The 14277-nt window shown below is 42.2% G+C and overlaps 1 protein-coding gene across 3 annotated transcripts in view; it reads right to left on the bottom strand.

Annotated features, from left to right (window-relative positions):
- PDE8A (phosphodiesterase 8A) overlaps nucleotides 1-14277 on the bottom strand; it is a 461419-nt gene that overhangs the window by 112497 nt on the left and 334645 nt on the right. For all 3 annotated transcript variants that reach the window (XM_082254023.1, XM_082254021.1, XM_082254022.1), the window contains exon 3: nucleotides 14054-14244. In XM_082254023.1, the coding sequence (XP_082110149.1) occupies nucleotides 14054-14244 (191 nt within the window). The remainder of the gene's footprint in view (nucleotides 1-14053; nucleotides 14245-14277) is intronic.

Here is a 14277-nt window from a genome sequence, read left to right as displayed (position 1 = left end):
ATAGATAGTTACATTGACACAGTTACTGTAAGTGCCGTTTCACACTAGCGTTCTTCGGGAACCAGCGCAATTCCAGTGCAGGTTCCCGCATCAATTAGGACTTGCAGGCAGTTTACACTGCCCTATGCGAACCGCTGTGGGTGTCAATAGAAAGGTAATGACACCCCCCAGATCGGTTTGCATATCGCAGTGCAAACTGTCAAATGGTGCAGGAATCGGATCGCATTGATGTGAACACCCATGCGATCTGATTTCAGTGCAGACTAAAAAAAAGGGTCCTGCACCATTTTGGGCCGAATGTAATGTGAATTCAGCCATACAATATATATGGCTGAATTTGCATCGCACAGACATCGCATGGGATATGCACAGCAATGCAGTGGGAATCATCAGAATCATCTGAGTGACATTTATAAGTGCAGGTAGTCCCAATATAGGTACATATATTACCGTAGCATAGTCCATGTAAATTAGTAGATGAACAATATGTATGTAGTGCCAACACTCCAGTGAACTTGAATTAAGTCATACAGTGTCCAAGGGGTTAAACCTCCACCATCGAATTGCCTACTCACCAGAACAAATGGCTGTCATTACAGCAGCAAATGCTTTTTAATACATACATGGAAATCCCTATGGAAGTATCGCAGCATGCAACTGCCGCAGACAGCTCATATCAGAGTCCAACTGGGAATAAAAAGCTCAGCCCAGATGGATTTTTCATAGTGTAGTCGTTTTATTGTTCCATAGATACAATTAACATAAAGCAAAGGTAAAATCACTCATTCAGGCAGCCACCGGTGACCCATAATCGCACAGCGACAAGGTGTTAGTGCCAAATGGCCCGACTGACTCATTTCGTCCAATGGGATGTTGTCAATGGGTCCGGAGGCAGTGACAAGACAGCGAGTCTCGGGACCTACAGGAGTGCCTCTATAGAAAGTGGCTTTCCATAAGGTCACTCATCTAAGAGGAGGAGCCAGAACCGCCAGTGGGTGACCCGAGAAGAGGAGGTTTGGGGCTAAGTATAAACCTGTTTTTTTTTTTTTAACCACTTTACCACCGGAGGATTTTGCTGTCTTCCGTCCAGGCCACTTTTTGTGATTCGGCGCTGTGCGACTTTAACTGACAATTGCGCGGTCGTGCGACGCCGTACCCAAACGAAATTAACGTCCTTTTTTTCCCACAAACAGAGCTTTCTTTTGGTGGTATTTGATCACCTGTGTGATTTTTACTTTTTGCGCTATAAACAAAAAAATAGCGTTTATTTTGAAAAAATAACAATATTTTTCACATTTTTTTATATGAAATTCCCCCCAAAAAAAAAGTAAAAATCTAATTTTTTTTAATTTTTGGCCAATTTGTTTTATGCTACCTATGTTTAGTAAAAAAAAATCGCAATAAGCGTATTTTGATTGGTTTGCGCAAAAGTTATTGCGTTTACTAACTAAGGGAAAGATTTCTGTCATTTTTGGTGTTTTTTTTTTTAACGCGTAATGGCGGTGATCTGCGATTTTTTTTGCGGGACTGCGACATTGCGGCGGACAGATCGGACCCTTGACTGACATTTTTGACACTTTTGGGGGTACCAGTGACATTTCTACAGTAATCAGTGCTATATATATGCACTGTTACTGTAAAAATGACACTGGCAGGGAAGGGGTTAATTTTATTGGAGAGGGAGGGGTTAATGTATGCCTGGTGCTTACTGACGTGTGGGGGGGGAGGTGACTGTGTGACAGAAGGACAGATCGGATGTCCAGCTATGCTGAACACTCCGATCTGTCAGTCCCTGTCACTATGGAGATCCGCCCGCTCTGTTTACACACAGCGGGCGGATCTCCAGACTCGATCCCCGACGATCGGGGCAGAGCAGCGGCAATCGCCGCTGCTCCTCCGCTGGCCCGACTCCCGCTGTGAATGAACACAGCGGGAGCGAGCCTCCGGCGGCGCGCGAGCGCCGCCCACAAGGGGCGGAGTCCAGCGACGTAGGTCTACGTCGCTGGACGGGATCGCGGCACTTTGCCGCAGTAGCCTCAATGTAAGCGGGGGTAAAGTGGTTAATGCATTTACTGTACAATCACTTTATGCAACTGAGAACAGAGGGAATGTGATCACTTAGAAAAAAGGAAAAAATGTATTAAGAATGTTTTTTATATGCATACACAAATGTTTTGCATTTCATTTCTATTTTAATCTGAATGGGTTGTTTTACAAGATAAGGGTTCACATATAGTTTAAACTACCATACTTCAAAAAATGGTAAACTAAAGTTAATCCAAGTCTTCATGAGGATTGACACGGAGGTAAATTCCCTTGACATGATGTGTAGATTTCCCCATACTCAGCCTATAAGGAACCACAAAGCAAAGCTTGGCCTTTTTAATCCATTTCCAGCTCATCAAAAGAAACATTTGTACTATCTAAACAGTGAGTTCCTCCAAAATACATTTCTCATCTCATTGTTTTAATATTCCAAAAAGAGCCAATGAGCCTTTTTGTGGTCATTTTCATCTTTTTTAAAAAATTTTTGGAAAATTATCACAATTTTAAATATACCGTACGTACTGTAGTTTTGGATACAAAAGAAAAAATGCAACTACAAGTATAGCGCCACTAGAAGAAAACACTCCCTACTATGGGAGAACAATTCTGAGAACTGACTACATAAACCCTGTGCTGGTTTCAGGCAGCGACATCAGAGAAGCTTACTTTTTTCAGTTTCACATCCCAGAATTAGCACGACCAAACTCAAAGCCTTTGCGCATATAAAGTACAACCAAAGGCAAAACTTTTTTTTTAGTTTTGGATAGAGTGGAGATGGGTTAGAATGCTGGTCAGTTTTTATTGCTCTTTGTTCCCCCATTATGGAGATTCCCCATCTCCCAATTTTCCTGTTTACCAATAGCATTAAAAGTGAAAGTAAAAAAAAAAATCCCAAGTTTTGGATTGTCCCCAGGAAAGTAATAAATACCTATTTTGGCTATAGGACAGGAAGTGAAAGGAAATCTCCCCAGTGGGACACAGATGGCAAAAAAAAAAAAAAAATTAAAAGGGGTTTGATCCACCCTTATCCAAAAAGGAAAAAAAAAGTTTTGCCTATAGTTTTGCTTAAAGTGTTTGTTATTGTTATCCTAATAAAAAAAAAATGATCCTGTTCCCCTAAAGCATGTTATACAGTACAGTGCTTGTGCTGTGTAATTTGTCCCCTTGTATCACCTGAAATACCTGGCTGATCCTGCCTGGTTCTACCCTTCCCCCTGTAAACTGACCACGGTTTATCCTGAATGCTGAGACCTGACACCATGCTCAGTTTACATGCCTCTGTTCTCCTCTGTCCTCCTCTCCTCCCTGCCTGTCAGCCAGTGACAGTGCCCGCCCCTCCTGCTAAAATAACTTTTACATTTCCATACAATCCTCTGTGTTTCCTAACGATAGGTGCCCCAGTGTGTGTACAGGACACCTCCAGGTTGCCATATTGCGTGGCATTTTCAGAAAATTACAGCGGCTGCAGATTTAAAAGGATTGAAAGGAAAAAAGGAAAAGTAATTTTTTAATAAAATTCACTCACAATATGACTTGTGTTGCAACTGTACAGGTCCCTCTCATAAAATTAGCATATTGTGATAAAGTTCATTATTTTCTGTAATGTACTGATAAACATTAGACTTTCATATATTTTAGATTCATTACACACAACTGAAGTAGTGCAAGCCTTTTATTGTTTTAATATTGATGATTTTGGCATACAGCTCATGAAAACCCAAAATTCCTATCTCAAAAAATCAAAGCAATAATCACAAACCAGGCGCTCCTTGGATGTCTGTAGGGTGGAGGGATAGACGTAAGCCTGTGAGGCTCCCCAGTGGTTTGTTCTGCTGTTAGCCAACTAGTGGCTCAGTAAAGAGATTCGCACCCAGGGCAGCCATTGGAAAAAATCCAGTCCAGAAGTCAAAGCAATAATCACAAATCTGGCGCTCCTGGGGTGCCTTTAGGGTGGACGGATAGAAGTAAGCCTGTGGGTCTCCCTAGTGGTTTTTCTGCTGCTAGCCAACAAGCATATGAAGGGTGCTGCATCAGCACCCTATCTTAAAAAATTAGCATATTTCATCCGACCAATAAAAAAAAAGTGTTTTTAATACAAAAAAAGTCAACCTTCAAATAATGATGTTCAGTTATGCACTCAATACTTGGTCGGGAATCCTTTTGCAGAAATGACTGCTTCAATGCTGCGTGGCATGGAGGCAATCAGCCTGTGGCACTGCTGAGGTGTTATGGAGGCCCAGGATGCTTCGATAGCGGCTTCAAGCTCATCTAGAGTGTTGGGTCTTGCGTTTCTCAACTTTCTCTTCACAACATCCCACAGATTCTCTATGGGGTTCAGGTCGGCCAATTGAGCATAGTAATACCATGGTCAGTAAACCATTTACCAGTGGTTTTGGCACTGTGAGCAGGTGCCAGGTCGTGCTGAAAAATGAAATCTTCATCTCCATAAAGCTTTTCAGCAGATGGAAGCATGAAGTGCTCCAAAATCTCCTGATAGCTAGCTGCATTGACCCTGCCCTTGATAAAACACAGAGGACCAACACCAGCAGCTAACATGGCACCCCAGACCATCACTGACTGTGGGTACTTGACACTGGACTTCAGGCATTTTGGCATTTCCCTCTCCCCTTCCTCCAGACTCTGGCACCTTGATTTCCGAATGACATGCAAAATTTGCTTTCATCCGAAAAAAGTACTTTGGACCACTGAGCAACAGTCCAGTGCTGCTTCTCTGTAGCCCAGGTCAGGCGCTTCTGCCGCTGTTTCTGGTTCAAAAATGGCTTGACCTGGGGAATGCGGCACCTGTAGCCCATTTCCTGCACACGCCTGTACACGGTGGCTCTAGATGTTTCTACTCCAGACTCAGTCCACTGCTTCCGCAGGTCCCCCAAGGTCTGGAATCGGTCCTTCTCCACAATCTTCCTCAGGGTCCGGTCACCTCTTCTGGTTGTGCGTTTTCTGCCACACTTTTTCCTTCCCACAGACTTCCCACTGAGGTTCCTTGATACAGCACTCTGGGAACAGTGTGGTGGGTAGGAAAGTGCGCTGATTCAATATAGGGTGTGCTGCTACCTTAGAGTGTATGTTGTAGAATAGGTAAAGAAATCAGGTGCGCTGCCCTAGTGCATATGTGCAACATACAAAATGATGTAAACAAATAAACCAAAATGCAATAATAATGCAAAAAAAATGAAAACGTATGCAAATCGTGTAAAACAAAAAATGTCCAGAAGGTGACTAGTGATACACCAATGTGCAATAAACGTCCATATTATAAGTCCATAAATAAAGTGCAAAAAATGGTGACAAAATATACAGAATATTGTTATGCCGCATATCTTCTACAAACTTTCATATCATTGCAGCGAAATAGATAGGAGCCTTGAGGAACATTGAAAAAACATTAAAACATACAAACTTTTAATTCCATTGAATTGACCGGGCTACTTAACCCTTTCTAGTGTATGATGGTGTATAATGCTTTTATAAAAAATCATAAAAAAGCTGTGGGGTAACTACTAAGCTTCCCGCCAGCTTAGGTGTCCCCTATTATTGAGGTCGACCAGACTAAGGAGTTACAGCAGCCAATCAGAGTCTAGCCACCTTTGGCGGGATCTTCTTTCGTCAGGCTTTCTGACTGGGTCTGTTCCTCTTGGACACAAGCAACTACATCAGCCATCCTAGAGTCCAGTAACCCCCGGCAGGACCACTCATCATCATAGAACCAGGCTTCTTGTTTGGCTTTTGTCCGGTAAGAGTCTAGGGAGCACGAGTGTGTCAGAGTGCCTTCTGTATTTCTGGGAACTTTTCTACCTGGCTGCATGACCTTTGGAGCGGTCATATTCATATATGCCCTTAACGTTCAACTTCTGGTAAGAGGCCAAGCTGGTGGTGGGACTTTGCACCTTCCAATCACAGTTCACCTTTCCCCAAGCTGGAAGTTTTTGTCACCATTTTTTGTACTTTATTTATGGACTTATAATATGGACATTTATTGCACATTGGTGTATCACTAGTCACCTTCTGGACATTTTTTGTTTTACACGATTTGCATATGTTTTCATTTTTTTGCATTATTATTGCATTTTGGTTTATTTGTTTACATCATTTTGTATGTTGCACATATGCACTAGGGCAGCGCACCTGATTTCTTTACCTACTCTGGGAACAGCCTATTCGTTCAGAAATTTCTTTCTGTGTCTTACCCTCTTGCTTGAGGGTGTCAATGATGGCCTTCTGGACAGCAGTCAGGTCGGCAGTCTTACCCATGATTGCGGTTTTGAGTAATGAACCAGGCTGGGAGTTTTTAAAAGCCTCAGGAATCTTTTGCAGGTGTTTAGAGTTAATTAGTTGATTCAGATGATTAAGTTAATAGCTCGTTTAGAGAACGTTTTCATGATATGCTAATTTTTTGAGATAGGAATTTTGGGTTTTCATGAGCTGTATGCCAAAATCATCAATATTAAAACAATAAAAGGCTTGCACTACTTCAGTTGTGTGTAATGAATCTAAAATATATGAAAGTCTAATGTTTATTAATCAAAAAAGAGGTACCTGTGTTGGGTGCTATTGGTGGTGCCACATCCCTATATCAATTCAAGAAAAAGTTTTCCCCTATTGGTGGGACTTTTTAGGCACTCACATGTACACAAAATTTTTTATAAAAAATATAAGTTTTATTGAAAAATTACAATTTCATAGATATGCATAAAAAGCAAGTAAAGTAAGATACATCACATGTGCATTTAGGAAGTGACCACACAAGTACAGGGTGAAGGCTCAAAACCCGACTAGTTTCGGAGCTACACAATTACTCCTTCTTCAGGGGGGAGACGAGACCCTGGGTGGTGGTCTGTAGATAATTAATTAGGTAGACATCAGTCAAATATAACAATAATGCAGTCATATGTAGATTACAATAATTAGTAGAACAAGACATTTCCTCAAGATAAAGAAGAGTTGTAACTTACATTCTATGCAGTGATGAATGGCACTATATACCTGCCGGGATGTATTAAAATCAGATGCTGTTTATGCTCCTCCGAACCTGCACTCTGGCTGAATCACAACAAAACAATGGGGTACTCAGACCTCATACACATATGTTGTGGAGGAAAAAATTATGCCATTCTCTCGTGGGTGGCTCTCAGGAAGCACCAGGTAAGGATAGCTGGATCCCAAATTAGTGGCTGATCAGCTGGAAGGAGGAGATATGAGGTTGTAAGAAATAAGTAACTTCATAGCCAATAGTATAAGATAATCACCTCCAGAACACAAGGATAGAAGGTAAAAAGAAGGGGGGTTTTTCAAATATAAAAATGGAATATATCAGTTACCTTGTTCAGATGGTAAATGGCCTGGATCATGCCAGACAAACAACCCTCGGTGTTCACAGCAAGCGAGCAATTGGCTCACTGCTATGATTCGGGGGTTTAAATGTGAAGTCAGATTGACTTCACAGCTGTGTTTACTTAGCTGGATTGATTTGCATTTTCCTTCCGTTGATTGCCTGGTGGGGTCCCTGGTGTGGGGGGGCCGGGCGCTCTCCTCGTCCACTGCTCGGCTATCGGGCATGGCGGAAGTGCGGTCGGCTCCTGCGCACCACCGGCACGTCACATGACCCGCTCGCGTGGAACGCAGGCGGGGCATAGTGTGAGTCATCGTCTGGACGTCTCGCAATTCGCGAGATTAGTGCAGAGCCGAGGACTCATGTTGCGGCTCGCCACTAGGTGGCGGCCGCTTACCGTGCCGGGCTGTTTACCTGGAGCGAGCTGGGTAGCCATGCATTTAGTCATTGTTTCGTCTGGCTGTGAACAAATAGAAATTTAAATGAGATGTATATAAATTATAAGGTTCTTTCTCTATTTTCTTGACAAATATTCAACCAGTAAAGAGGAGTGGAGCAAAAAGGAAAAATGTATGGGGATAAAATCCAGAAAGGATTTTCTAAGTGAACGCCCCCTTGTGGCTCATTACGAGATCATTTAACCTTTAATATCTTATACTATTGGCTATGAAGTTACTTATTTCTTACAACCTCATATCTCCTCCTTCCAGCTGATCAGCCACTAATTTGGGATCCAGCTATCCTTACCTGGTGCTTCCTGAGAGCCACCCACGAGAGAATGGCATAATTTTTTCCTCCACAACATATGTGTATGAGGTCTGAGTACCCCATTGTTTTGTTGTGATTCAGCCAGAGTGCAGGTTCGGAGGAGCATAAACAGCATCTGATTTTAATACATCCCGGCAGGTATATAGTGCCATTCATCACTGCATTAGAATGTAAGTTACAACTCTTCTTTATCTTGAGGAAATGTCTTGTTCTACTAATTATTGTAATCTACATATGACTGCATTATTGTTATATTTGACTGATGTCTACCTAATTAATTATCTACAGACCACCACCCAGGGTCTCGTCTCCCCCCTGAAGAAGGAGTAATTGTGTAGCTCCGAAACTAGTCGGGTTTTGAGCCTTCACCCTGTACTTGTGTGGTCACTTCCTAAATGCACATGTGATGTATCTTACTTTACTTGCTTTTTATGCATATCTATGAAATTGTAATTTTTCAATAAAACTTATATTTTTTATAAAAAATTTTGTGTACATGTGAGTGCCTAAAAAGTCCCACCAATAGGGGAAAACTTTTTCTTGGTCTAATGTTTATTAGTACATTACAGAAAATAATGAACTTTATCACAATATGCTAATTTTTTGAGAGGGACCTGTATACCTTATTTCCGGTAGCCTCTCCTTCTGACTGACATCGGAGGGGGATTCTCGGCCCCTCCCGCTGAAGCTGTCAGATCGAGAGAGGGGAGAGGTGTTACGTGAGCGCCAAGCAGTGCTCTGGAATAAGGGATAGATGAAACCTAAGGAGGGTTTGCACTTTGGCAATATTTGCTAAAGCAGATCTTATGTGACAAAAAAACCCTTCTAACAGTAGAATCTGTTCTGCACACTCAATATTTTAAAAATTTCTAAACTTTCTGGTAAAGACAGCCCAGTCCTGCCTACTACATGTTTGATTCTTTTGGCACCGCTAAGAAAATATTCAGAGTCCCTCAAGCATTCAGTTTATACAGTACGATGTGCGATATTAGCAGAACCCCTCCATCACATGACTTTACACAGAGCTTTCTGTGCCTGGAGTCTCACAAGTCTTCAAAGTTTAAGGAGAGAAGAATAAGGAAATGATCTCTCTGTGCAGAATGAGGCTACTCAAATATTGCAGCCATGCTAACGCTGATAAGAGAAAATGAAGACCAGAAGTCAACAGTTCTGAAATGCAATTATATGAAATTAAAACAGGATATTTACAGATCATGTATTTTAACCTGGTATTATAATGCAAATATAACCCTAAATCTGAAGTTTAGGTTTGGCATTTTTTATATAATTACATTATCCCAGCTTGGACCAATGTGAGTATGTATGTGCCATACCCGTGTGATCAACATGGAAGCTGGAAATCACTGTAGAATGCACAACTACTACAGTAATCCCCACAAGCTTCCGGGTTCAGTGCGGAGTGGTTGCCCTGCTGCTTACTGAACACCAGAGGTCGCTCACTCAGCACAGGTGCCATTCCACAACACTTTGCATTTTCTCAATGAATGCAAAGTGTTCTCGGATTAGATAAAGGGAAGGTAATGATGTCATTGTCCCACTTCTCCACACTTTGCTTTCTTTGAGTAAATGCAAAGTGTTCTACGGATGGCACCCGTGCTGAGCGAGTGACCTCCTGTGCTGACAATGCAGCAGAAGCAGCCATTCAGCACAGGTCCTAGGATGTAGTGGAAATCATTGTAGTGCTGGTGCCTACTACAGTGATTTCCAGCTTCCACAAGTATTATACAGGTATGGCACATACTGTGCATACTTACATTGGCTGCTCTGCTGCGCTGTGAACACAGGAGGTCACTCATTGAGCATGGGTGCCATTCGGACAGCACTTTGCATTTACTGAAAGAAAGCATGTGGAGAGGTGGGGGGGGGGGGTGACATCATGATCTCCACTTCATCTAATCAGATAACGCTTTGCATTCATTGAAAAAATGCAGTGTTGTCTGAATGGTGCCTATACTGAGCAAACGACCTCTGGTGTTCAGTAAGCAGCAGGACAGCCACTCCACATAGGACCTGAAAGCTAGAGAAGCTCACTGTAGTAGCGGTGCCCTCTGCAGTAATTTCCAGGTTCCCCATGGATCCCACAGGTATGGCATATACTTTGTAGATACTTACATTGGTCCAGGCTATGTAAAATTGTCATACCCCAACTTCAACTTTAAAGTAATTGTAAAGGAAAATTTTTATTGAAAAAAAATAACAAACTTGTCATACTTACGTGCAGTGGTTTTGCACAGAGCAGCTCCAATCCTCCTCTTCTCAGGTCTGCTGTCGACGCTCTGCCCCCCCCCCCTTTGCTTAGTGCCCCTATAGCAAGCCGCTTGCTGTGGGGGCACTCGTGCATGCTCGCTCCTGAGCCGGCTCTACATCCATAAGACACAGAAAGCATGGCTCAGCCCCGCCCCCTGCTCCCGTCTTACTGGCTGTGATTGACAGCAGCGGGAGCCAACGGTTCCTGCTGCTGCATCTCAGCCAATCAGGAGGTAGAGACCCTCCCGCCTAGGGTCTTGTGCACATCACTGGATTGAGACGGGGGCTTAAGGTAAGTTTTAGGGGCGGCTGAGGGGGGGAGCTGCACACTGAAGGTTTTTTACTTTCATGCATAAAATGTATGATAGTAAAACACCTTCAGCCTGTACAATCACTTTAAGTTCTGATTTCCACCTGTTGCTAGAGGCTGCTTACCTGCAAGCAAGAGATATCTGAAGCTGAGAGGAAACTTTCTTTCACCAGAGAAAAAGGAAAAAAACGATGGAAGGAAAGCAAAATCTCCACGTGACAAAGTAAATGTGAAACAAAGCTTAACAGTGGCAGACATGATCACATTATCACAGCTGGCTCATGTGTGAACTCAGCTGGCAGGTCAGAAGTGTAACGCTTTCCAACTTCTAGGAAAGACCGTAATCCCTACTGCAAAGAAAACTGTAGAAAGCAAAATGACGTATCTTGCTGTGCACTAAGCAATAAAAAAAAAAAAAAAAAAAGAAAAAAGCAACTCATCAGTATATTGCTCAGTTTATATCAGTTTATATAAAACTAAAGGCAAACCCTTTTTTTTTTTAGTTTTAAATAGAGTGGAGAGGGATTAGAACATCGGTCAGTTTTTATTGCTGTCTGTGTCCCCGTTAAGGAGATTCACCCTCTCTATATGTCCTGTTTACCATTATCATGAAAGTGAAAGTAAGAGAAATTACCCAAATTTTGGGGCGTCCCCAGGAAAGTAACAGACGGAATATCTTCCAATGGGGACATTAATTATGGTGACTGGGGGGTCCCCAAGGAATTCCCATGATGTTCAGGGCTTCAGGGATAGGAAGTGAAGGTAAAGCCTCGTACACACGCAACAAATTTCCACCGACCGGTCGTCCGTCTTTTGTCCAGAGTGGTGTCTGTTGGTTGGAATGTGCTCTAGACTGCACACCAATTTTCCCGCACGACAGAATTCTACTTCAGAAGTGATGTCATGTGTTGGATTGCTTTCTTTGTGTTCTTTCATCTCTGAGCATGCCTAGTCTTGCTCATAAGATTTTTCCCCATCGAAATCTGTACTAATGAGACGAAAATCGGACGTGTTTTGATGGTCGACAAAAATTTTATAGCCTGCACATCAGGATTTTTTGTCGGTTGTCGGAAGCATCATACTAACAAGCCGAAAATCGGCAGATCGGTCGTCGGACGATAATTTCCGGCCAAATTTCGACTCGTGTGTAAGGGCCTTTAATCTCCGCAATGGGACACAGATGGCGGAAAAAAAATCTGACAGCAGTTATAACCCTTCCTTGCTCTATCAAAAATGAAAAAAAAAGGTTTTGCCTCTAGTTCCACTTTAGGAAAGCCAGAAAAACATTAGCATAACCCCACTGCTGGGGTCTATAACGGTCTACACATTAATAGCAAATATGTATGCTTAATCTTGACACAACTGTTGTTAAAGCGGAAGTAAACCCATTGATTTAACAGTTTCAGAAAAATGATACGTGCCGGAAATGTAACTGTCACATTTCCTTGTGTCCTCAACCAAATTGTCAAATCATCCAATGGCTGGTGTTATAACTGATCACATGTGCAGCGCTATGGCAGTCGCAGATGAAACCGAGGCTAAGATGGCAGCTTCCTTGGCTGAAACCGATAGGAGGGTTTACTTCCACTTTAAAGGGGTTGTTTAGGCAGTGCTTCCAATCACTGCCACCCTCCCCCCCCCCCCTGCTAGGATAACATGTAGTATACACTGTATGCCGTTTTGTAAAATTCATCTTCTAAATACCTTATTTCTTCACCCCAATCAGCGGTCACGTGACCGCCCGTCGCTCTCTTTCTCGGATGTATGCACTATGGAGGGAGGGGCCGAAATCTCCCTCTGACGTTTGCCAGGCGGTCCCAGGACCTCCCTCTGTATTGGATACATCAGAGGAAGAGAGCGATGGGCGGTCACATGACCGCTGATCGGGGTGAAGAAATAAGGTATTTAGAAGATTAATTTTACAAAACAGCATACAGTGTATACTACATGATATCCTAGCAGAGAGGCTGGCAGTGATTGGAAACTGTAATGTTTGCACTGCTTGGAACAGTGCTAGAAGGGGGCGGAAGGGGCGGCTTACACACAGAGCTGACAGGCAGGGAGGGGAGGGGGGAGGAGGACACAAGAGGACACGGGAGAGTAGATAGGAGAGCTGCGGATGACGGAGGCATGTAAACTGACCACAGTGTTAGGGCTCAGCAGCCATGATAAACAGTGGTCAGTTTACAGGAGGAGGGCAGAAACTGGCAGGATCAGCCAGCTATTGCAGGTGATAGAAAGGGCCAAATGACACAGCACAAGAACTGAGCTGTTATTCATGCTTTAAAGGAACAGGATCCTTTTTTATTTTTTTTTTATTTTAGGGGAACAAACGGTTTAAAATAAAAATATTCAGTATTTGGTAGTATTTAGAAAGTATAAAGATTTCTTTATACGCTCATTTAAAGTGAACCCGTATAAATGATGAACAATGTAAACTGAGAGCAAGGTCTGCACTTTTCTTGACCATGATTCCTGGGTGCCCTTACCTGCAGCCGGAGACCCCGAAAATCTTATGGCAATACTGACTTTCTGCCTAGTGATTGGCTGCTCAATACCCAGGCTCTGAAAAGGGGCTTGCAGAGTACTGGCTGGAAATGCATTTTAAAGTCCAGGATCATTCTATCTATCTATCTATCTATCTATCTATCTATCTATCTATCTATCTATCTATCTATCTATCTATCTATCTATCTATCTATCTATCTATCTATCTATCTATCTATCTATCTATCTATCTATCTATCTATCTGTCTATCTGTCTATCTGTCTATCTGTCTATCTATCTGTCTATCTATCTATCTATCTATCTGTCTGTCTGTCTGTCTGTCTGTCTGTCTGTCTGTCTGTCTGTCTGTCTGTCTATCTATCTTCTTCTCAAATTTTAGCAAAAATGAAAATCCCACGAGATCTTAAACAGGGCTTCCATCTATGACTCCTGGGCTCAATGTAAAAGATTGAAAAAAATGTAAGTTTATCTGCTTTTTTAATAGGTATTTTATATCATATACTGCAGTTTAGAGTCTCAAGCTTCAGGCCAAAAGGCTGTTCTGTTTAGGCAATACAAAGCTGGGCATGTGCCAAGTCAATAAGCTATGACAAATGTGTTAAATGCCATAATTATTGGCATTTTAGGCTGTGTGACTATCATTTTTAGTACTGATTAGCCCTTAATGCTGGAAATAAGGGCCAGTATATCAAATACCAATTGAAATGTCATCTACAACAACCTGAAAAGAGGTACAATCTTATAGCAAATAATAATGAAATACACAATGTTGCTGAAACAATGGAATCTGTTAGACATTACATACCTGCATAGAGCTTCTGCATCAAAACTTCGTGTCTGTCTATGATCGATAATGATAATTTCATGATGTTTATCTAAAAAGCTTTCCAAAGCAGATTCTGGTGTCTTAGCAATGTTAGACTTAAAACCCGCTTTCTCACACGCACAACAGAATCCATTGCTCTGGCTATCTTCTTTGGCAAATACTAAAAGTACCTAAATAATAGAAATGAAACAAGAAAGGGAGAA

The sequence above is a fragment of the Pelophylax lessonae genome (genome assembly GCF_965119305.1).
Source record: "Pelophylax lessonae genome assembly, chromosome: 4".
NCBI classification, from domain to species: Eukaryota; Metazoa; Chordata; class Amphibia; order Anura; family Ranidae; genus Pelophylax; species Pelophylax lessonae.
Note: the sequence above shows the minus strand (reverse complement) of the source record. Positions and strands in the feature narration are given on the sequence as shown.